Consider the following 26128-nt stretch of genomic DNA (forward strand, 5'->3'; position numbering starts at 1 on the left):
TAGGGGTGTGCCATATCGTATCGTTCACAATAATATCGGTATATTTTTTTTATGGTTAAAAAAAAAAGCTTATCATGATATTAGCAACATTCCTACTTCTTGATGTAGTGGTTAAAGTTGTTTTAATCACAAAAAGCTACTGACTCCCTGTCGCTAAACACATGCAGCTTTCAAAATAAGAGCACAGTGTGTTGACAGAATCCACCACAGAACTTACAAGAAGACTGTCAAAATAAGACGCCTTAAATAAAACATATAAGAACCTTTATTCTCCTTTACAAAATGTCATTAAATTATGCCCCCCGGAACCCCAAATGGTTATTTTTTATTATTTTCTCATACTCTAGAGTCTAGAGTAAATTTTTTTGTATTTGGCAACTGTTCAGATTTGCACTTCACACCTACATTTTAGATTTTTATTTATTAATACAGACTAAAAAAAATCATATTTTCTATATCTTTTTAAGTATTTTTTTTGTAATATCGTCAAGAATATCGTTATCGCAAAAATAGCCTGAAATATCGTCATATTCTTTTAGGGCCATATCGCCCAGCCCTAATTCTTATTCACTTTATCCTTTTTGTGTGTTTCTTTCTGTCTCCTTCAGGTGTACCAGGGCCTTGACATCATCACCAATAAGGTGACAGCGGAGGAGCGCGCTCAGTGCAGACATCACATGATCAGCTTTGTGGACCCGTTGGTTAGCAGCTATACGGTGGTGGACTTCAGGAACAAAGCCCTGGCTCTAATATCCTTTCCTTGGAAACAGTTAAAAAGCAGAGGAGCACGATTTTCTCCATAACACCTCTGCCACAACTTCCCTCCCAGATTCTTAAGTGATGACTGCAGGGAGAGAATTCAGTCAATTTGACTTTTACTAATTGGTCTGCAGGTGAGTGTGGAGAAGATCTGCCATGTGGTTTTGTCAGCATGCCTCGCTGCAGATGTTGCACATTAGAAGAGAGAGATCACAGCAAAACGATATTTATAGAAAAGTCTGTATGTGTGTCTACATGCAGACACACATCCAGTCTGGGCAGTCACACCCTCCCGCAGACACCGGCCGTCACACAGATGTGGAGAGAGGACGCGATAACTAGAGGCGGTATTAATAGATCAGGATGACACACACACACACACACACACTCACACACACACTCACCAGTGCGGCGAGGGGCTGCGGTAGCTCCAAGAATAGGCTCAGTGCAGCGCGAGCTTGCTGCTGGGAAGAGGGAGAAATGGAGAGAGATGAATACAGATTAGTAAGGACAGAAGCGATTTAAAGGATTTTTAAACTGTAGAGCAGGAAAAGAGATCACGGAGGGAAAGGGAGGAGGAAAGGGTGGGCTGCGTGTGGTGGTGGGAGAGGGCTGACAAGCATGAGAAGTTCAAAGAGGCAGGACCTAATGATGCATCATCAGCTATCAATCCTTCACTCAACATGCCGTTCACATAAACTCTCTCCGGCTAACCCCCCCCCTCGCTCTGTTTCTCCTTTATTGCTCTCAGTCTTCCAGCCCTTGTTCTGTTTTCCCTCCCTTAAATTTTCCTCGCCGCTTGTCAGCGATCATCCTCTCTCTCTCTTTCTCTTCCATCTCCTGCTCTTTTTGCCGCTGTAAACCCAGTGATGCAGCCCTCTCGTGTGTCTGTGTCTATGTGTGTGTGTATGTGTCTGTCTCTGTGTGTGTGTGTGGAGATGAGTGACGACGGCTGATGAGCCTTTATCTTGTTTGAGTGCTTATTTGATTATCCCGGAGTAGAGAAGGTGGGTGAGGGAGGAGGAGAGGAGGGAAGGAAAGGTGCAAGATGAGAGCAGATGCGACATAAAAGGAGAGACTAAAGGAAAGAAGGTGTGGCAGGCTGGCACTGGCTCTGTGTGAGCAGCAAGGTCCTTTAAAATTCCAATATTGATGTTTTTTTGTGCTGATCTGGGAGGTGAACCAAACAGTTAAAGGACAGCATTGACTCTTTTGCTGCAGCTAATGATTATTTTCATTATTAATTAGCTATTAAATTATTACTAGTTAGTTATGTTAGGAAAATGCACATCAAAACTTTCCAGTTGCTCAATTCAAACAGTTCAAAATCCTAATATATTCAGTTTGCTATCATAATAATCATAATATCACAGTTGTTCCCAAACATGGAGTGGTCATAACATAATTACTGGGACAGTACAGAAGAATGTTTTGAATAAATGACAGAAAAATGTCAAAGAAAGTACTATTGGGCGAATATTTCATGTCAAAACTATAAATTACTCCAGCAATGCAACTTTGTGATAGTTGCAATAATTTTTTTTCAGTTAAAGGTGGTAATATATATTATTATATTATATATATTGTGCAGGCAGAGGACCAACTCGCAGAACATATATGTCCAGGGCTTTTATTGTGAAAGTAACTCAATTTAACAAACAAAGTCTTTTTTTGTGTTAAAACTCTCAACTCATAGTATACTGACACCTCAATAACTTAAAGCAGGGGTGTCAAACTCTGGCCCGCGGGCCAAATTTGGCCCCCAGTGTAATTTTATTTGGCCCGCGAGGCAATACCAAATTATTATATTATTATTGTAAATTAATGACATTGATGTGTTTTTTATTTGAAATTTGATTTTGCATGTCTGCACTATTTAGTTATATATTGTATGTTTATAAGCGTTGCTGGTTCCATATTTAATGTTAAAGCAAAACATGTTTGGTATATATTAAAAGGTTTATTTGTTCAATGTTGGCCCGCGATTTTATTCAAGTTTTAAATTTTGGCCCATTGTGTATTTGAGTTTGACACCCCTGACTTAAAGGGACAGTGCACCCCCAAATGAAAAATACATATTTTTCCTGTTACCTGTAGTGACATTAACAACATAGATTCATGTGGTTCAAGAATCATGCTGTCCCTTTTTAAATTATAAAAGGGAATAATCACATTTCTCAGTCGACTTACTGTTCAGACAACTTATTGTTTTAGTCTGAATGCATTGGTCCGCTGTCCACCCTAAGGCTGTTTTTAGTGTTTCTACCATACACACATCATATTAAATCACCACTATAAGACTGTTTCGTCATATCAGCCACCCTGCACTCAGCTACTATAAATGCTGTGAAGAAGAAGAAATCCACTGAGAGTCAATCCACTGATGTTGCAGTTGTCTTTATAATGTTAGTCTTTTATTGACCCTAAGTGGTAATGTTCTTGTTTATCAAGTATCCCGCTGAGGCTTTTCATTTTATGGGCCACATGCTGTGGTGCTGCAGCATGTTGAGGTTCTTGGTTTAATCTCTGAACACTGTTTTGCAGCATTCTGTCATGATATATTATTCAGGTTTTTTTCTTTTTTTGAACATTGTTTTTCAAGTTAAATTTAAACAGACATACTCCCACTAATGACGACTCTGCCAATCCAAACCACATGAACAGGAACAGACTTTTTTCTATGTATTTTCAGTGGAACTATAGTTTGCAAAACTGTCTTGTAGGGGTGTGCCATATCGTATCGTTCACGATAATATTGGTATTTTTTGTCTCAAAATGACCAAAAAAAGACACAAAATGACCCAAAAAAGAAACAAAATGACCAAAAAAAGACACAAAATGACCCAAAAAAGACACAAAATGACCAAAAAAAGAATATCATGATATTGGCAACATTCCTACAAAGCTACTTACTCCCTGTCGCTAAACACATGCAGCTTTCAAAATAAGAGCATGGTGTGTTATCAGAATCCACCACAGAACTTAGAAGAAGACTGTCAAAATAAAATGCCTTAAATAAAACATACAAGAACCTTTATTCTCCTTTACAAAATGTCATTAAAATATGCCTCCGGAACCCCTAAATGGTTATTTTTATTATTTGCTCATACTCAAGAGTCAAGAGTATTTTTTTTAGTATTTGGCAACTGTTGAAATTTGCACTTCAAACTACATGTTAGATTTTTAATTATTTATACAGACTAAAAAAATATATATATATTTTTTATATCTTTTTAAGTATTTCCTAATATCGTGAAGAATATCGTCATCGCAAAAATAGCCTGAAATATCGTGATATTCTTTCAGGGCCATATCGCCCAGCCCTACTGTATTGTTCTGTGTGTCTCTTCACTTGAATAGTTACTATTACTATTATTAACGCTTTATTTTAAGGAGGAACACTCTGAACATCCCTCACTGTTCTGTCTCATTTGTATTCTCCCTGTATTCTTCAATGTGCATGCAATATAAATTAACCATTTAACACATTCCTCAGGAAATGTACAGTGAACACCGATAGCCTGAGGAGTTGTATGCAATTTAGCAAAATGCGATTAGCAGCTTCTCAAAGTGACTGACTGAATTGAATTACAGCTGGCTGTAGTTGCTGTTATTCCATTAAGGTGTGAATGCATTGAGCTCAAAACATCATTTAAAATGGTTTTAATTGTGGTGCATTTTTTATATAAACTCTCGAAATTGGCAGCAAGTGAAGCCACTCTGGAATTCGTTCATAAAATGTGCACAAATGAGTTTTCTCCTTAACGCTCTCCAACGTAGACGACATGCACAGCACAAACAAACTGCCAGTCGTTGTAGGAGGAACAAACTATTACATTGAGTCTTTGCTGTGGAGAGTCCTGATGGATACAGGGGTGAGTACCATGCAAAAGGCTTTGTGATATTTTCATTTAAAAAAGTTTTTTTTTGTGTATTTATTTTTATTGTTTTCGTAACAGAAAAAATATAAACAAATTATACAGTACAGGCCAAAAGTTTGGACACACCTTCTCATTCAATGCGTTTCCTTTATTTTCATGACTATTTACATTTTAGATTCATCAAAACTATTAATGAACACATGTGGAATTATGTACTTAACAAAAAAGTGTGAAATAACTGAAAACATGTCTTATATTCTAGTAAGCAAAGGGTGGTTACTTTGAGGAATCTAAAATACAAGACATGTTTTCAGTTATTTCACACTTTTTTGTTAAGTACATAATTCCATATGTGTTCATTCATAGTTTTGATGCCTTCAGTGAGAATCTACAATGTAAATAGTCATGAAAATAAAGAAAAACGCATTGAATGAGAAGGTGTGTCCAAACTTTTGGCCTGTACTGTATATACAAATTAGAGATAGTTGGTGGAGCTACACAGAACAATACATGTTTTTTTGTGTGTTTTTGACATTAGACAAACAAAACAAGGGTAGAACATAAATGGCACAGCAACAGAATAACACTAATTCAGTTTTTAGACATTAAATCAAGAAAAGGTTGCCATATTTTAAAAAAAGACATCTTCTTTAGTAGATATTATGTACCCAGTGGCGGTTCTAGACCAATTTTACTGTGGGGGCCAAGGAGGGGCCAGTGTTTAATCAGGGGGGCACATTAAAAATCGTCAAAATTATATTTAAGCATTCAAAACCTTTATTTTAGCTAAAATTCTCATATTTGGAGGAACGACATTGATTGAAACACTGAGACTTACAGACATTAACAGTTATTTTTGTACGACAATGACATTTCTCATTTTTGTGCACAATTACTTTTTTTATTTTGAAAGGGCAGTACAGTGAGAATGATCTTTATATTTAGCTTTTATTGCACAATTGAACTATTATACAATGTGCACATTCTGGGTTCCTTTTGTGTACAATGAGATATTGTTTGAACAAAAAATAGGTTAGAATTGTTCAGTCATTCATCATTATAAATGTATCATTTTATTATTAGTTTGACACAGGGGCCACAGCAGGGGCCAAAGGCTTCTTCACAGGGGCAGTGGCCCCTGTGAAGAATTAAGAAGAAGAAGAATTAAGAAGAATAATTAACTTTCTGGCTAACAATGTTGAAAGGGATATAGCCTTAGCTTCATACATTTAAAAAAGTTTGACTTTGTTTTAGTTTCTGAGTTGCCAAGACATGACGTGTAAGGTTTGTGTCTTCATACAGATCTCCTCCTGCGTCTCACAGCAGGAGAACGAGGAGCCAGTGGATGGAGGCGACGGCGCTCCGAACAGGAAGCTGGAGCTGGAGAAGCTGGAAGCAGCTGAGTTACATAAACGTCTGGCTGAGGTGGACCCCAAAATGGCTGCAATGTTACACCCCAATGACAAACGCAAGCTAGCCAGGTGATACAGCGGGTAATGTCTTCCAAACTATCAAAACTAACTTATTAAAAACGCCACAAGCATTTGGAGGAAAAATTGGCTATATTAAAAAATCACATGTATCCGTTTTGAGCAATCATTCTATCCTGCTATCATTTTTGGTGTATGTTAGCCATGTTTTTAAGCTAATTATTGCTCTTGCTAGCTAGTAAAATTGCTAATGGCAAAAGAAACATGAACAAAGTTTGTGAAAAATTGATTTTTTTTACTATCTCAATATGGACTGTGGCCACTCATTTACATAGACTGTAGGTAATAAGAGGATGTAGCCACCGTGACATCACCAATTTGATTATAGTCTACAGTTTTAAAGCCTTGAGTTTTATATTTTTCTGTCACTATTTTGTTTTTTGGAACCAGACAGGGTTAAATTCGGACGAGAGGGTGGTGCTAAGATACCAGCTAGCACTTGCTAGCTGTCTTGATTAGCAAGGTGCATCTGTAATTCAGGTTAGCTGTGATATTAGCTGAGATGCTAATGGCTAGCAAAAAACAGGCTTAAAACAAAATCTTGTCAACTAATAGTCACATACAAATATTATAAACATTTATATATATATATATATATATATATATATATATATATAATTGTTTATAATATTTGTATGTGACTATATTGATTATTCATATATATATGTATATAGATATAGAGGCCTGTTAAGCGGTAGGACTCGATACGTTTTTTTTACTTCTTCCTACTCCCTTTCGAGCTTGCAGAAAGTGTCTGTTTTCTCAATTTTTTTTGCTTTTTTGTTTTGTTTTTTATTTATTCATCTTTTAATATTTAAACTTGTTTTATTTTTATTTGCATGCACGTTCGAAATAAAGACAATCAATCAATCAATCAATCAATCAAAACTTACGACTGAATGCTGAACAAGACTTTTTTGGTTACAATTAACTTTCATAAACTGGAAACAAACTGTGAAAGGGTTGAAGGGTCTAAAGCATTTTTTACTCTAAATGTGACAATAATTTACAAGGTGAACATCATTCTGTACTGAAGAAGACTTGAAATGAACGATTGAGACCATGGACCCATTAGGAAAATGTTTTTACTGAGGTAATGAATCAGTGATTTTAATGGGTGAGATTCTCGCTCCACCTTTTGGATAATATGTAATATAGTGTTTATGGCGTCATGGTAACTTGTTTGCATGTTTATGTGGTGTTACGCTGATTGGATCACAATGTTGTTGACTTTTCTCATGTTTTGTATGAGGTCCTGAAGGGCTCTCCCTCTGTCTCAGGCTGACAGTCACAGAATATGGCCTCCACCCAGTACACACTGACAGGGTGTCTGTTTATACACACACACACACACACACACACACACACACACACACACACACACACACACAGAGGGCTTGATGAGTAGCAGCCAGCGCACTCTGGTCTTTTGTGCGATCAGGTTAGGTTACCCTGCTCTTCTGGATGACAGGACGACAGGAATCATCTTTTCTTCATAACCTCAGAGTGCAGCGCGGCGTGGCTAAAGGGTCTGGTTTGGATGTGAGAGAGTGATTTCATATTTAAATTTTTGTTTCATCATTGATTTATATTTCCCTTTTGGCTCATCTCTTCTTCTCACCCCTGTCTTGTCTTTTGAAGTTATTGTAGTTGGCCTGTTAATCATTTAGACCAGTAGTTCTCAACCTTTTTGAATCGCGGCCCCCAATTTAACATGCATGTTGTCCGCGACCCCCGTTCACGGTACAGAATCTCACATGCACAGTTCAGATCACCCAAAAAAGAAACAAAATTACCTAAAATAGGAAACAAAATGACTAAAAAAGACACAAATTGACCACAAAAATGATCAAAAAAGACACAAAATGACCAGAAAAGACACAAAATTACAAGAAAAGACACAAAATGACCCAAAAAAGAAACAAAATGACCAAAAAAAGACACAAAATGACCTAAAAAATAAACAAAATGACCAAAAAAGTCACAAATTGACCACAAAATGATCAAAAAAAGACACAAAATGACCATAAAACAGACAAAGTGACAAAAAACCACACAAAATGACCAAAAAACACACAAAGTGACAAAAAAACACACAAAATGACCCAAAAAAAAAGACCAAAAAGACTAAAACACATTAACACATGAACACTTTAACACAGTGGAGACAGAGCTGACTTCCAAAATGATTTGGCGACCCCCAGAAATCATCTCGCGACCCCAAGGTTGAGAATAACTGATTTAGACGACACTCAAACTAGACTCTAAATATGAGCCTCAGAAGGGAGATTGGAGAGTTTCATTTCCACATGATTCAATGGATGAGTGGATGTTTCACTCATCTAATTCACTTTATGCACTGAAGCCTGACACACAGGGACTGGGATTTAAACTCATAGTTTAGTGGAGATCATAGGAATTTGTAACAAACCAAAAAAAATCATCTGCTTGTGTATTTGCTTCCTACAGGAGTCTTCAAATCCACGAGGAGACAGGCGTCTCCCATAGCCGCTGGCTGGAGGAGCAAAGGGGGCAGAAGGGAGGCGACGGGCTGGGGGGGCCGCTGAGATACCCCGACCCCTGCATCTTCTGGCTGCACGCTGATATGGACGGTGAGGAGGCAGGATTGTATGGATTTGATTACATTTGACTGTTATTACTATTTATTGTATTATTATTTACCTCACTGTCTCATTTTAAATCTCTTCTTAAAACCCACCTCTTCTCGTTGGCTTTTAACACCACGTAGAGTGTTGATTTTATGTTGATTTTATGTTGATTTTATGTTGATTTTATGTTGATTTTATGATTTTTTTGTTTTTATTGTATTCATGCATATTTTATTTTGTGCGGTCAGTACATTTTACATTTTATTTTATTTATTTTTATCCCATTTTTAATTTATTTTATCTTATTGCATCTTACTGTTCTATTGTTTACTACATCTCTTTGTACTGTGTTATGTATTTATTGTTTGTGCAGCACTTTGGAAACCTTGTGTTTGCTAAAATTGTGCTATATAAATAAAGTGGATTGGATTGGATTGGATATTGAAACAACAGAAATGGCAATGGAGCTTCAGAACAGCATGAAATAACTTTATTTTATAACGTGTCTTATTTTGCTGGTGCACTCGCTTTATTTTTCCCTCCAGCTTTAGACAAGCGGTTGGATGCTCGTGTAGATGAGATGTTGTCTGCTGGACTCATCGAGGAGCTCAGAGACTTCCACGTCCGCTACAATCGGCAGAAAGTCCAGGATAACAGGTAGCAAACCAGCTGCAAAACATGTCCACACACACACACGTCTACTGGTCCCAAAGCCTGTTTGGGGACCTCAATATGCACAAATATTCTAATACAGTAGGCGGAAATGGAAAATTTGTACTACATGAGAAAAACTGTGGTTTTTGCCTTAAAATTCATGTTATCAGCACAAGTAGTAGTAGGCATGTGTGTAAAGAGGAAACTTGTGGGAATGCAGAGAGCCTATTTTCATTCAGATAGCATGACATCAGAGGTCACATGACCGCTTTGAAAACCACCAAAATAGCCTAACTTTGCTATAGATCAGTGATCATCAACTGGCGGCCCGCGGGCTGAATCCGGCCCGCCGAACTGTCCAATCCGGCCCGCCGAACTGTCCAATCCGGCCCGTGACTGTATTCCAAAATTGTAAATCAAGGAGAAAATATCATGTGGTCCGCATTATTAAAGCAACTGAAAACAGCAACGACAACTGAGACTCTTAACTATCAGTAATCCACCATATATGACTCTATTTAATGAGGACAAACTTGCTGCACTGTTTAAATTAACATTTATTGTTTCACACAGTACTTGTTTTCGTTTGGGTTTTTTTTTAACGTAACTTTTCCTCATGCCATTACGTAACATGGTTGGTTTTTATTTCAAAGTCTCAACAACAAGCTTCAGACTAGACTTCTCAGTACAGAAAAAAAGGAAAACCAACTGGCATACCTTTAAATAGCATGGTATCAGAACAGAACAGGTCACAAATAATGATTGCACATCAAATAAAACGTGACTCATAAAGGCTAAAATGGCTTCAGTTTTGTAATGACATGAAAAAATATGAACAATAAATAAACATTAAATAATAATGTTATGCCAAAATTGGCATAACATTATTATAAGTTATGCCAACATTTTATTTGAGGGTCCGGCCCCAAACGTGACTATCTAATAAAATTCTGGCACTCCGACAAATGTAGTTGGTGACCTCTGCTATAGATTCTTTAGATCTTCTAGTATCATATGATATCAATATCTTCAGTATACTCCTAAAATTGAGCCCGATACGCTCTCCGGAAGAAAAAAAAAGGCGGAGAATGACGCAGGTCAACCGGTGGACCTTCTGAATAATAACAGGTTAACTGCAAAATCAACCAAAATCCACCTATCAGATACAGGGTGGGATCTGGAATCTGTTACATGGGCCAGAAACATCTGTCATACTTGGCTTTGCACCAGATCCGAGATGCTCTGTGGATTCACTGTCTGTACTTCAAGTTCAGCATCACATTCTCATCTTCCTATCTAAATGAAAGATCCAGACTGTGTGTCTGGATCCAGACTCTGACTCCTCTCCTCCATGTAGCCAGGACAATGGGAGTGAAGTGAACTCGGTCAAGCAGCCATCCAGTTATTTGTTTCTCCTTCCCAGTCTGACAGGTCGCTCTGTTCTCTACGCGCTCCTGTTCCCAGTGGCCTGCACACCAATTTAGATTCAGCCCACACTGTTGTGAGTTTAGTTCAGATGGGGCTGATATTTCTTCAGGATGTCCAGTGATTATTAATAATTGCAGAGATAAGCACCCTCCAAAGGACATAAGCACTAACAGGGGAGTCTGGTGATCGGTGCTTATTACCTCAGGGCCTCACATTGAAGGGACATTCTGGTGGCCCGGGAACAAATGACTTACAATGCTTTGCTGTCTGTTCCAGATGCTATTTAAAGATAATGTTAATATGATCAAGATTGATATTTTGTCTTTCAAACAATTACCAAATTGTCCCTGACATTTCCTTAACTGTAACCTCATGACCAGCAGCAAACTGGAGCTACGTCACTCGTTTAGCATTTGATTGGTTATGATTACAACTTCAGGACCAAACCCACAAAAAAACCAGCCGGTGAATAGGATTTTTCTGCATGTGACATGAAATATATATAAAGCTGTAAGGTGCAGACACCCCATGTCTGTACACTAAATATGAAGCTAGAGCCAGGAATGGTTAGCTTAGCCAAATATAAAGACTGGAAGCAGGGCTAAACGGCTAGCCTTGCTCCATCCAAAGCTAATTAACACTTTATATCTTGTTTGTTAAATCCATACAATGACATAAGTGTAAAACAACAAAGTGTCATAGTTGGTTATGTGCCCTCTCAGGTCTGTACGCTAAGCTAAGCTAAGCTAAGCTAACCACCTCCAAAAAAACCCCAAACCCCCTGGCGGGTTTGAAAATTACTTTTCTTTAAAAAAAAATTTGCAAAATTGACACACTTCATCATAGACAGAAACTATGAAAAAAGGCATTATTGTTTGATATTGATTTTTAACTTTCCAACAATCATTGAACCATCATATGTGGCAAACACTTCCATCAGAAAAAGTAACCAAAACCTTAAAATAGTGATTTTTCATTGAAATAATTTTATTCTACACATCACATTTAAAATCTGGACACAAAAAAAAATCCCAGTTTGCACCATCCAGATACTGTAAAAAAAAAACATTAAATTCCTGGCTTACCAGCACAACTGGGACTTGTTTTCGGAAAACAAGAAAAAACACAATTTTTAGTTAGTCCATTGGTATTTTTAATTGATATTGTAACAGTAAGTTCAAATAGAAGTGTGAACAAGTTTGCATAAAAAATGAAACACATTGATTTCATAACAAATAAAAGTGACTTAGGCAGAATATGCCCTGACTAAGGCAATTTTTCTCTTACATATAAATAATGTAGTTTGGTTTGTATGTAGCGGCAAAAATACCTAAGTCAAAGAGATGACTAAGGCAGAAAGTGATTTTGGACTCTAACAAGCGTTCTGATAGGCTGAGAACATAGGTAATAAGGCAGAAAGATGCAGCAGTGGTAGGAGAGTAAAGTTAGGCAGATATCACAATTTGGCCAAAATATGACTTAGGCAATTATGCTATGAGGCTAACGATATGGAGCTACGTCACTCGTTTAGCATTTGATTGGTTATGATTACAACTTCAGGACCAAAAACCCACAAAACCAGCCAGTGAATATGATTTTTATGCATGTGACATGAAATATATATAAAGCTGTAAGGTGCAGACACACTGCTGTGGGCAGATATTGATATTGTATGATGGGGCGTGGCTGCGGGGGGAGTTGATGCATTGGTGGAACGCTGCCCAGGAAGCTGCCAATTCCCTTCTTTCGTCCATCCTTTCTTTCATCACCCCATCCCACCTCATGCACCAGCAGCCTCCTCCTCCTCCTCCTCCTCCTCCATCTCTGCCACTATTGCCCTCTCAGCAATCTGATCACCCGAGCACTTTACTCCCTCCTCCTCCTCCTCTGTCTGCCTGTCTTTCTCTCCTTTACCCTCATGTCTCCATCCCCGGCTGGCTGCTGTGGCCAGACATCAAGGTCAAATCTCTCCCTCCCTTCCTCTTGTCTTTCTTTTTCTCTCTCTCCATTGACTCTACATTTCCTGTGCTCTGTTGCTATTCTCAAATTTCTGTCTCTGCCCGTCTAGCCAGATTTATTTGAGTTATTTCCTCCTCTTGTTTTCGGTTACAAGTGTAAGTTACGGACCAAAAATAGTCATTGGATTTCTTATAATATTTCTTCTAGAAGCGTGTTCAAGAAGCACTACAAATAGAAAAAAATGAAATCAAAGACTGATTTATAGATGAAAAGTAAACCAGAAAAGAGGACCAAACCCACAAAAATAAAAAAAAAAATCACAATTTTGGCTTCCAACAATCAATTTCGATATTTAACCCATTAAGGCCTAAAGCGCCTGGAAAAAAATGCCTGGAAAACCTATGGGCGATTTTCAAATGACCCCCTAAAACCTGAAGTTTTTCTGGAAATTCAACACCTACTAAATAATAGATTTTTCAGCCTCTGTAGCAGATAAAAATGAAATTCAAAAAATATTTGAGTGTAAGTTACGGACCAAAAATAGTCATTGAATTTCTTATAATATTTCTTCTATAAGTGTGTTCAAAAAGCACGACAAATAGAAAAAAATGACATCAAAAACTGTGATTTATAGATGGAAAGTAAACCAGAAAAGATTAAAAGTCAAAGAATAGATAAAAGTCTGTAAATCCGTCAGTTCAAAGAAAAGACTTCCAGTTCAAATGTCCAGTGTGATCATCTGAATATTATCAGAAAACGGGTCGTCTGTTTTGTGTTTTTATGGTATTTGGTGGTGATATTTTGACTGCAGCTACAGTAGGGCTGGGCGATATGGCTCTAAAAGAATATCACGATATTGCAGGCATTTTTTGCGATAACGATATTCTTGACGATATTAGGAAATACCTAAAAAGATAAAGAAAATATGATTTTTTTTAGTCTGTATGAATAAATAAAAATCTAAAATGTAGTGTGAAGTGCAAATCTCAACACTTGCCAAATAGAAAAAATTTACTCTTGACTCTTGAGTATGAGAAAATAATAAAAAATAACCATTTAGGGGTTCCGGGGGCATATTTAAATGACATTTTGTAAAAGAGAATAAAGGTTCTTGTATGTTTTATTTAAGGCATCTTATTTTGACAGTCTTCTTGTAAATTCTGTGGTGGATTCTCTTAACACACTGTGCTCTTATTTTGAAAGCTGCAAGTAGCTTTTTTGTGAGTAGAACAACTTTAACCACTACATCAAGAAGTAGGAATGTTGCCAATATCATGATATGCATTTTTTTAGCCATAAAAAAAAATACCGATATTATTGTGAACGATACGATATGGCACACCCCTAAGCTACAGTTTATACAGAAAAAAAACTGAAAACACTAATGTATTCTGTTAAATAGCTGCAGACTTGATCTTTCATCTATCAGGTCAACTGTTACAAAAGAAAGACATTTTCTTGTAGTAGTAGAAAGAAACATGCTGCCACTGCTGACCCCTACTTTTTTTTTTGCAATAACTCCAAATTCAGGAAAGCTTCAGGTCATTGAACTTAACACGCATACCAATTGTGGAGCTATTACTCAAATCTGGAAAGGTGCAGCTGGGGTCAGAACAGGCAGCAATGCTTAAATTGGGGTGATAGTCTGACATGGATGGAAGTATTCTGTCTTTACTGTCTGACAAGGTAGCCAGTGGGCTTCTGCCCGGCACCCTCGGGTCTCTCTGCCAGTGCCATTCAGTTTTTTTAATGTCATTCTGTCACTTTGTACCCCGGAGGACCTCACATCTGCTCAGACTGATATTCTTTGTTCAGGGAGGGAAGGAGAGATAGAGGAGGAGGAGGAGAAGGTGAAATGAGTCACCACCGGGTGTTTAGAAATGTCAAGTTGGAGACGGAAAGTTTTTTTTATTTTTTTATTTTATTGATGGATAAAGTTTCATTCTCTCCTCCCCAGCCAGGACTATCAGCATGGGATTTTCCAGTCGATCGGTTTTAAGGAGTTTCACGACTACCTGACTGCACCTGAAGGCAGCAGCCAGCAGGAGAAAGACACACTACGAGACAAAGGTCAGAGAAATACCTGATCAAAGTCACAAAGATGGATTTAGATTCACTGCTTGGTGGACCAGCTGACTGATCAACTGGATGGCTCTGTTTAAAGATATACACTACTGGTCAAAAGTTTTAGAACACAGCAACTTTTCCAGAATTTAATCGAAAATTATGCAGTTTAATGTCTCAGTGTACTCTGAAATTAATGCACATTTGCAACATTTAAAATTCTTTATTGAGCATGATAGTGTTTTATGTTGGATTAAAGGACTAAAAAAAGACACAAAATGACCAAAAGAAGACACAAAATGACTAAAAAAAGACACAAAATGACCAAAAAGACACAAAATGACCAAAAAAAGACACAAAATGACTAAAAAAAGACACCAAAATACACAAAATGACTAAAAAAGACACAAAATGACTAAAAAAAGACACCAAAATACACAAAATGACTAAAAAAAGACACAAAATTACCAAAAAAAAGACACAAAATGACTAAAAAAAAGACACAAAATGACTAAAAAAAGACACCAAAAGACACAAAATGACCAAAAAAAAGACACAAAATGACTAAAACAAGACACCAAAAGACACAAAATGACTAAAAAAAGACACAAAATGACCAAAAAAAAGACACAAAATGACAAAAAAAACACAAAATGACTAAAAAAAGACAACAAAAGACACAAAATGACTAAAAAAAGACAACAAAAGACACAAAATGACTAAAAAAAGACACAAAATGACTAAAAAAAGACACAAAATAACTAAAAAAAGACACAAAATGACCAAAAAAAGACACAAAATGACTAAAAAAAGACACAAAATGACTAAAAAAAGACACCAAAAGACACAAAATGACTAAAAAAAGACACAAAATGACTAAAAAAAGACACAAAATGACTTACAAAGACATGAAAAGAATTCAAAAATGGACAAAATAGCCCAAGACTCCATAGAGTTAAGTTGTTAATCCCTGAAAAAAGGCCTACTTGTATAATTCTGAAATGTACGTTATATTTTACCTTTTTTTATTTACCTCTGGCAGTTCACCACTTACCTTTGTACCCTTTCAAGCTGTTCATTTGACTTGAACTGCTTGATTTTCAATAAAGAACTGGAAAAATTGGGGTGTTCTAAAACTTTTGACCGGTAGTGTATTTATTTCCTGTCTCCTTGTAACTCTCTGCAGGTGTCGAAGCTTTGAAGATTGCTACGAGACGCTACGCCCGCAAACAGAATAAATGGGTCCGTAACCGCTTCCTTAAACGTGAGTGCCCTTCACCCACCTCATACAGTAACGGTTTGTTTTGTGTGTGTTTGTCCTCCACAATCCAGTTCCTTAGCAATCAGCACTCTCTTTAACAAGATGAGATTCATGCACTCCATTAGACACACAATAAGCTTCTCAGACACCGTATTATGTTGCAAGGTACAGACTGTAGTGTGTTTGTGTGTGTGTGCAGCAGGAGCAATGTCTCTTTCAATACAGTGATTATCTGCTTCATCAGATTTATTTTTGTATGATTTGTCAACAAATAAGAACATCTGCAGACTTTTATTTGCATTATTAAAATGGATTATCCTAATACTCAGCATCTTTTTTGGTTTAGCTTCTATAAGTAGATTTAAATTGACAGCTTTCACTTCAAAGTGTTTTTTGAGGATTGACTTTGTAGAAAACATTCACAGCGTCTGTAATATTTTCCTGTCATTGAAGGAATAGTTCATCGTTTTTAGAAAAATGTGCTTTTAGGCTTTCATGCTGAGAGTTGGTTACAAAATCAGTATCACCCCCATGTCTGTACACTAAATATGAAGCTAGAGCCAAGAATGGTTAGCTTAGCCAAATATAAAGACTGGGAGCAGGGCTAAACGGCTAGCCTTGCTCCATCCAAAGCTAATTAACACTTTATATCTTGTTTGTTAAATCCGTACAATGACATAAGTGTAAAACAACGAAAACAACAATCTGGCAAACAGCGTGAAAATAAATAATCTTGCAGAAAGCGAGAACTGGAGAAGCAAAGCAGCAGCAACACTCTCTCACAGACACACACACAACAAACATAAATTTCTGTTGCTCTACATACGTCATCTGGTATAACTGATCTGATTGGCTAAGAGCTACCTACAGACGCTTTAATAGACATTCTAATCGTCCAATAAACGGCTCCGGAGGATCGTAAACCACACCTCCTCTACGGAGAAATGAACTGTTGGTTTCCAGACTACATCTCAAATGAGATTTGGTCTGGTGTTAGCCAGGCTAGCTTCCCAGCACAACTGAGGAAAAAAATGTAAATAGTTCTGTGTGTAGCATATGGAGCTTCCATTTTTTCCAAATTTGGTAACACTTGTGGACTCTTGGAATTAGTATAGATAGGTTGTATTTTATTTGTTTTTGTTTTTGTTTTTGATACAAGATCCACTGGCACTGAACTGCATTAACTTTTATTCAGCATCTGTGTGCGGCTGCGACATTATAGAGGGATAATGTTTCAGGATCATTAGTAAACACCTGCAGCTAAGACCCTTGAATGCTTTTTGTCCCGTGTGGGGAACCATAGTGGCTGATTCTGGCACTGCAGAGTGGATAAATGTACCCAACGCAGCCAAAATCAACCAATGTTTGGCAGCTGCTGGTTTCCCACCCTGGTGGTGACCCTTTGGAAGGCAGATGTGTTTTCAGATGTATATAAAGGCTGAGTGTGTTTCAGTGTTGCAAAAGGGAAACCTGGCCTCTGAGTGCCACCAGCAGCATGCCCTGCAGTAACCCAGCCTCCTAATCCTGTTAGGCCCAAGTGGCTTAGGCCGCGCCAGGCCCTAAACCTCAATACCCCTCTTTCTGCCTGCCCACTGCACGCACCATATGGTCTTCATCACATGTTCTTTTACATATGCAGTAATCTGTCGGGACTTGTCTGTGCTTTTGCACATGCATGTGTTTCTGTCTGTGTTTTGTATAACCGCCCCTGAAGACCCTGCTTAGACTCGATTCAAAACAAGTTGCATGACATTTCCCAGCAGCACCATCAGGCCTGACGGTGCAGGTGGCAGGAGATGAGATGGGATCAAGTCTGAAACTCTGTCACATGAAGCCACCCAGGAAACACTCAGCAACAAAAAAGGGCTGCACAATTAATCGAAATTTAATCACAATCACAATTTTGGCTTCCAATGATCATTTTCGATATTTAACCCATTAAGGCCTAAAGCGCCTGGAAAAAAATGCCTGGAAAACCTCTGGGCGATTTTCAAATGACCCCCTAAAACCTGAAGTTTTTCTGGAAATTCAACACCTACTAAATAATAGATTTTTCAGCCTCTGTAGCAGATAAAAATGAAATTCAAAAAGTATTTGAGAGCTTATACCCGTGGCTTTCATACGAAGTTGAGTTTTTGTCCAAACCTTCAATAAAGTTTTTTAAAAAATCAACAAACTCAGCAAATGTTACATTTGACTGAATAAAAAATCCTATGCATAATACTAATACATGCCCATTAGCAAGATGCTAACATGATGTGACCATTGGAAGAACAAGACATAGTTCTCTTTAGCCTACTCTAATAAAACAAAAAAAATCATAATAATAATAAATAATCATAATAATACATTTTATATATTGCACTTTTCAGGGTACTCAACGACGCATAAAGTAATATAAGACATAAACAGTCATGATTTCTTATATCATCATCACAATCAATTAGCCTATTATTATTATTATTATTAATATATTATTAATAATATTATTATTATCTCCAGATGGCCACAAATCTGTCTGTTCTTCGGTGAAAATATGTCGTCTAAAACATATTCCTCATCCATAAATGCTGGTCGATTGGTTCCGAGGGTTCAAAGTCCAGATCAGCAATAAAATCATCGGCGCTGTTTTCATCAGATCTCTTCCGTCACTTCCTGCTGAGCTCCTCCGCTATAGTCGTCTTCCGCCATGATTTAAAGTTCTGGAAAAGTCCCATGATGCATTGCGACACTCCCACATGTATTCTGATCATGATTCTGATGCATTTCATTGGCCAAGAGACCGAAAATAGGTGGAAAAAAATACAAATACTACAAAATGACATATCCGCTGTCCCGGCCTTAATGATAGAGTGACGCAACAGTGCTCCCGGTTTTAATGGTAGAAATGCAGTAATGCTTTCCCGGCGTCAATGGGTTAAAGTGTAATCATTCCATTCATAGAAAGCTCTGTATTAAAGCAAACTACTGCCAATGAGTCACTGCAAGGCTCAGCTTAGTTTCTTGGATGCAGACAGTCACAGATGACAGAGTAATGTTGGGAAATGATACATCAGATAGCAGACAGTTAGACGCTGTACTTGGAGCTTCTGAGGCTGCTAATGTGTGTGAATATGTTATTATTAATAACAGTAGCCTAAAATAACAACTGTTATCTCTACTACAGTGTTGACAACCTATTAGTTAACTTAACCATTTTGTTAAATCAACAAATAATCATGATTATCATTGTTAGAGACATTTTGTACATTGTAGAGAAGCTGATAAATAATTCAGATTTGTATTTCATAAGTTTATAGTTCTTTATTGAGGTTGTAGGAATGCCTATTGGTTCGTAGGAATTGCACTCTTCTTATTGGCTGAGATGTGTGTAACGTCATAATTGCATACTTTGTTTTAATTAGGATTATGGAGACGAGGAGAGCACACTAGTTTTTGACCGTGCTCATAATTATTATTATTTTTTGGATTGCTGCAGTTTATTATTTGTAATGCTCAAACGAAAGGTTTTCAATAAACCATAAGAAAGAAACTGTGGGATTTTTTTTGGCTTAAGACACGCGTCAGCTACATCCTCACGCTCCATAATTGAAGTGTGCGTTTTGAAAGTAAAACTGGACGGAGCCACACTAAAAATCATTTTGGCCATAATCGTGCAGCCCTACAACAAAGCGCTGCTCACACTATTGTTTTTGTTTACCACCTCTATTGATTTATTTGTTATTTGTTCTGGCAAAAATAACCAGACAAGGGGAAAGAGCTTCCTACAGTTTGTCCAAACAGAAAGCAGTCCCCTGAAATACCTGCAGTTATTGTAGCTTCTGCTCTACACTTTCCCAGACGACTATTTTCTCTGTTTCCTTCAGATTTGTATAGTGTTTTTAGAGTTTTCAAGATGATTGACAGTTATCTGCATTGTCAGGCCTGGCAGTACAGCTGGCAGCAGATGAGATCAAGTCTCTGGAGGAAAAAAAAAAGCCTCAAAAAACACTCATGAACGTGTCTGTGTCAGTTTGCGGAATTTACAAAAGTCTTAAGGTGTTAAAGGAAGTTGTGGTGCTGGGTTTAAGTGGATGTTCAGAGCGAAATAAACCCTTTCAAGCATCAGTGAGAGCATGAAACACATCCCAGAAAGTTCAGTTTGAGGACTAGATTCTTGATTTTGAAGGCATTTTGGCTGTCAAAACACTGCAGAATGGCTTAAGATCCCATGCTTACTGGAAAACTTTAATATTTAGAGACAGATTTTCTACCCATGGAAGTATGTTGAAATTGATTAATGAGAAATGAGAAATAACCCAACATCATGACATTTTTATTTTGTTGTCCTATGAAAGAGTTAATTGCCTATTTTGTACCTATGCACTGCAAAAAAAGAAAAGTTGGGTGAACTCACAATTTCAAGGCAAAAACTTCAATAAAATTTTAAGTTGGACAATTAAACTAAATATTTTAAGTTTTGTTTTTGAGTTTGCGCAACTCTGAATTTCTCTGGCACGATTGTAACGCCGCTATGAAATGTCAGCTAATGTTGTGACCACAATTTTGAGTTAGCATTGATACGCTAAAGGCTACTCTTGTAGCTGTAACAAGCAGCGCCGCTAGCATCAGTTAGCCGCTAGCATCAGTTAGCCGCTAGCTTCAGTTAGCCGCTAGCATCTGTTAGCCGCTAGCTTTAGCTAATGACCGAATTTCAGAAATAAGAGTTATCAGAACTATTGTCCCTTGTTTTGAACCCCAACTTAAAGATATAAGTAACAACAACTCACCAACTTGTTTTTGAGCAGACAACTGGCTTCCTTTGTTGTGCTAACTTACATTATTGCCCTAAATGTCAATAATTTATATTTCCAAGTTTTACCAACTTAAATCACTGTTTTAGGCCAAAAAATACAAGTTGGCTTTTTTGCAGTGTGTGCGAATTTTAGGAGTAAATGTTACCACGTAAGCCTTCTCTGCCATATTTTAGCCACCAAAAAAGACCCACCTAAAAAATTTCTGTTTAAGTATACACTTTATTTAGTATGTTAATATTTTCTCCTCTTACAGTAGAGGAACTGAAACTGTAATTTGTGTGCTCTTCAAAGCCACCAGACTCTTTTGACAAAACAGTAATTTTACCTCACAAAACACAGAAGTTACTGTTCTACTGCTGCCTTGATCAGATAGTTAGTTTGTGATATTGTGTAACTTTGATGATTTGGCACTCCTGCCTGCTTCTTCTAACTCAGGGGTGTCAAACTCTGGCCCGTGGGCCAGAGTTTGGCCCGGAGTGTAATTTTATTTGGCCCGCGAGGCAATACCAAATTATTATCTTATTATTGTACTATAAAAGCTGACCCGCCGGTATTATACGGCGCATTTACCGCTAATACTACAAATCCCACAATGCCCTGCTGTTGTTTTGGCGCGTCAATCAGGACAGGACCCAGAAACGCTCCTCTGTGACAGTCGTCATAGCAACCTCAAGCTAGAGCTGTCTCCCAGCTACCCCTTCCCAAAAATGGAGAAAAGAAAGGCAGAATTTATTAACCTGTTGAAAAAGTTTATTTTGATATTTAAATCAGAAGGATGCAAATAGAAAAGAGGCATACGATTTTTATTTATTTTTTATTTAATAAATTAATGACATTGATGTGTTTTTTATTTGAAATTCGATTTTGCATGTCTGCACTATTTAGTTATATATTGTATGTTTATAAGCGTTGCTGGTTCCATATTTAATGTTAAAGCAAAACATGTTTGGTATACACTACCGGTCAAAAGTTTTAGAACACACCAACTTTTCCAGAATTTAATTGAAAATTATGCAGTTTAATGTCTCAGTGTACTCTGATGCACATTTGCAACATTTAAAAATCTTTATTGAGCATGATAGTGTTTTGAAAGTAAAAAAAAGATTCAAAATCACATTTTATGTTGGACTAAAGGACTAAAAAAAGACACAAAATGACAAAAAAAGACACAAAATGACAAAAAAGACACAAAATGACTGAAAAAAGACACAAAATGACTGAAAAAAGACACAAAATGACCAAAAAAAGACACAAAATGACTTACAAAGACATGAAAATAATTCAAAAATGGACAAAATAGCCCAAGACTATAATTCTGAAATGTACGTTATATTTTATTATTTTTTTATTTACCTCTGGCAGTTCACCACTTACCTTCGTACCCTTTCAAGCTGTTGATTTGACTTGAACTGCTTGAATTTCAATAAAAAACTGGAAAAATTGGTGTGTTCTAAAACTTTTGACCAGTAGTATATATTAAAAGGTTTATTTGTTCAATGTTGGCCCGCGATTTTATTCAAGTTTTAAATTTTGGCCCATTGTGTATTTGAGTTTGACACCCCTGGTTTAACTGGTGGGCGTGTCAACTGCAATATATGGAAACTACCTCATACCACTTCAAAAAATCAAAACTATCCCATTAAAATCTATTTGAAATGTTTTTTTCCACTGTCAGACAGCCTTGTCCTTCTGCCCACCCTGACTGGGATTGTCCTAACCCCAGGTTGTGCTCTTTAACCCGGATCATCCCACCTTTCTGTCTGCATCGCTGTGTTCACCTCGCTCTCTAGCTGTGACTGCTGACCTCTTTTCTGTTTCGTCTGAGCCCCACACACACACACACACACACTCACACAGATGCCGACAGGCCTCAGCTGAGCAGGCTAATCTCTTGAAGCATTACAGAGCTGCCGGGAATTTGCCCCGACCACACAAACTCAGGCAACGGGGTCACCGGGGGCTATGCAGACCAACCCGAGCATACAGAGACTAGTGGGTCAAAGGGAAAGACGGATCGGAGATGACAGAGGGCCTCAGTCAGGAAAACACTATGAAGTCGCTTAGAGCAGCTAAAGTGTTCATGTGTTAATGTGTTTTAGTCTTTTTGCTCACTTAATGTCTTTTTTTGGTCATTGTCGGGTTTTTTTTGGTCATTTTGTGTCTTTTTTTTAAATCATTTTGTGGTCAATTTGTGTCTTTTTTGGTAATTTTGTTTCTTTTTTTTAGACATTTTGTGTCTTTTTTTAGTCATTTTGTGTCTTTTTTTGTCATTTTTGTGTCTTTTTTTGTCATTTTGTGTCATTTTTGTGTCTTTTTTTTGTCATTTTGTGTCTTTTTGGTCATTTTGTGGTCAATTTATGTCTTTTTTTGTCATTTTGTGTCTTTTTTTGTCATTTTGTTTCTTTTTTGGTCATTTTTGTGTCTTTTTTTTATCATTTTGTGGTGCATTCGTGTCTTTTTTGGTCATTTTGTGTCTTTTTTTGTCATTTTGTGTCTTTTTTTGGTCATTTTGTGTCTTTTTGGTCATTTTGTGGTCAATTTATGTCTTTTTTGGTCATTTTGTTTCTTTTTTTGACATTTTGTGTCTTTTTTTTGTCATTTTGTGTCTTTTTTTGGTCATTTTGTTTCTTTTTTGGTCATTTTTGTGTCTTTTTTTTATCATTTTGTGGTGCATTCGTGTCTTTTTTGGTCATTTTGTGTCTTTTTTTGTCATTTTGTGTCTTTTTTTAAATCATTTTGTGGTCAATTTGTGTCTTTTTTGGTCATTTTGTTTCTTTTTTTTTGACATTTTGTGTCTTTTTTTGGTAATTTTGTTTCTTTTTTTTGGTAATTTTGTTTCTTTTTTGGGTCATTTTGTGTCTTTTTTGGGTGATCTGAACTGTGCGTGTGAGATTCTGTTCAGTGAGCGGGTGTCACGGACAACATGCATGTTAAATTGGGGGTCTCGACTCAAAAAGGTTGAGAACTACTGGCTTAGAGAAGCTACAAAAATGACCTGAATACTACATGTAAATACACAGAATGCAGAATCTCATGCCTCGAAGGTACAAGTTTAACCTAGTTTTCCAGTTCACAGATTTCAGCAGCGACTGTCAGTGAGGGAGCAGGTGGGCGTTCAGTGCCTTAAATACTTTTCAGCGGGATACGTGGCTCTTGATGGACTCAACTTTGGTTGCTGTGGGGATTAAAGCACCAGGTCAGCCATCTCAAATTAAATCAAGCTTAATTTGCCTTGCCTTAAAGTGTATGTGGGTGTACACTTATAGGGTGTGTGTGTGTGTGTGTATGGGGATACAGGGGAATAGTTAATTAGTAGATTTAATTACCCATAAAGAAAATGGTAATTTGAGGTTATATTAATGTTAATAGATGCCACATTTTATGCGGAGGGTGCCAGCGCCCTCAGAGTTTTTAATTTTTTAATTCCACCAAAGACATACAGACACACACACACAAACTCTGCCAGTAACCAGGATACGCAGGTGTAGTTTGACTGAGGCCCCGTGAGTGTTAAGTAACAGGGGTGTAGGTATCTTTAGTCCCGAGAGAGAGAGAGAGAGAGAGTGAAGGATGGATGGAGGGAGGGAGAGAAAGAGAGAGAGACAAACAACACATGGGTAGCTGGGTGGATAGTGAGTTGAGGTAATCGGATCCAGCTGGGGCAACAGGTGTGGGGCGAGTTTACACCCTTGTTTTCTAGCAAGTGCGAAGCTTTCATGTACGCGCACACACAAATGCAACCTCCTCCTCTGGGGATAAAGTTGTTGTCGTCACAAAGACCTCTCTGTCACCTCCACGAGATGGAGAGACACAAGAGAGGGCTGGAGAAGAGGACAGAGTGACACGGAGGGTTAAAAGGAGCACATTTCCATCAATCAAATAGTCTTTATTGTCATTATATAGTTCAGTAGTTCTCAACCTTTTTGAGTCGAGACCCCCAATTTAACATGCATGTTGTCCGCGACTACTGCTCACTGAACACAATCTCACACGCACAGTTCAGATCACCCAAAAAAGAAACAAAATGACTGAAAAAAAGACACAAATTGACCACAAAATGATCAAAAAAGACACAAAATGACCAAAAGAGACACAACATGACCAGAAAAGACACAAAATTACCAAAAAGACACAAAATGACTAAAAAAGACACAAAATGACCAAGAAAAGGAAACAAAATGACCAAAAAAGACACAAATTGACCACAAAATGATCAAAAAAAGACACAAAATGACCAAATAACACACAAAATGACCCCCCAAAAAAGACATTAAATGACCAAAAAGACTAAAACACATTAACACATGAACACTTTAACACACTGACTTCCAAAATGATTTGGCGACCCCCAGAAATCATCTTGCGACCCCAATTGGGGTCCCGACCCCAAGGTTGAGAATAACTGATATAGTTCACTATACAACGAATTTGAAAGTGCCACTGTATAAGGTGCATAGTTATGACAATCATAACAGAAAACAACATGAGTAAAAACATTTAAAAAATACTGAGCTAAACAAGGACAAAAACAAGAACAAGGACATGTGATGTAATAAATAAGTATGAAAATAAATAAATGGCTACTTAAAATGCTATAATTTATACATGAGGTAAATTGAGTGTTTTGCACATATCAATTGTATTGCACATGTCTGTTTTATTGCACCTTTTACTTCATTTATCCTGTGTTGACAGTTAAGAGTTCTGAGTGTTAAGAGTTCTGACAGCCCAGGTAAAGAAGCTGTTTTTCATCCTGCTAGTTCTGCATTTAAGGCTTCTCAATAGATTGATTGGAACTGCAACAATATGAAAATCAAGAAAGAGTAAAAGCAGCTACTCTCAAGAGACACCCACAGGATTTATCAATAAAATGAGCAGTTGTGAAGTAGGGATTTGAGACTACAACATCCTTGATTCTCCCCACTCTCTCACTGAAATGGCCAATAAAAACACCACAGGGTACATGTGAATCAGAAGTGATTCAATAAAAAACATCATTTTAATTAAAAAGCTGCAATAGAATGCCATTATGCATCAGTTACTGTTGCAATGTTGTCACATTCTCGAATATATTCATACAAAGTTAATTGCAAACACGATTCACATTTCGATTTGCCATAACAAAGACATTACACAGCATTTTACACCTGCAATTACTGATTTATTCTGGCCACCTGGGGGCAGCAGAAAGAAGGTACAAACCATATAAGGGAGGGGTTGCCAAGGG

The 26128-nt window shown here is 37.3% G+C and overlaps 1 protein-coding gene across 1 annotated transcript in view; it reads left to right on the forward strand.

Moving 5' to 3' along the window:
• trit1 (tRNA isopentenyltransferase 1) overlaps positions 1–26128 on the forward strand; it is a 63339-nt gene that overhangs the window by 27099 nt on the left and 10112 nt on the right. The window contains exons 2-8 of the mRNA XM_059349964.1: positions 609–749; positions 4536–4634; positions 5943–6121; positions 8600–8742; positions 9285–9396; positions 14738–14850; positions 16031–16108. Coding sequence (XP_059205947.1) covers positions 609–749; positions 4536–4634; positions 5943–6121; positions 8600–8742; positions 9285–9396; positions 14738–14850; positions 16031–16108 — 865 coding nt within the window. The remainder of the gene's footprint in view (positions 1–608; positions 750–4535; positions 4635–5942; positions 6122–8599; positions 8743–9284; positions 9397–14737; positions 14851–16030; positions 16109–26128) is intronic.

Source organism: Centropristis striata, chromosome 14, assembly GCF_030273125.1.
Source record: "Centropristis striata isolate RG_2023a ecotype Rhode Island chromosome 14, C.striata_1.0, whole genome shotgun sequence".
Taxonomy (NCBI): domain Eukaryota; kingdom Metazoa; phylum Chordata; class Actinopteri; order Perciformes; family Serranidae; genus Centropristis; species Centropristis striata.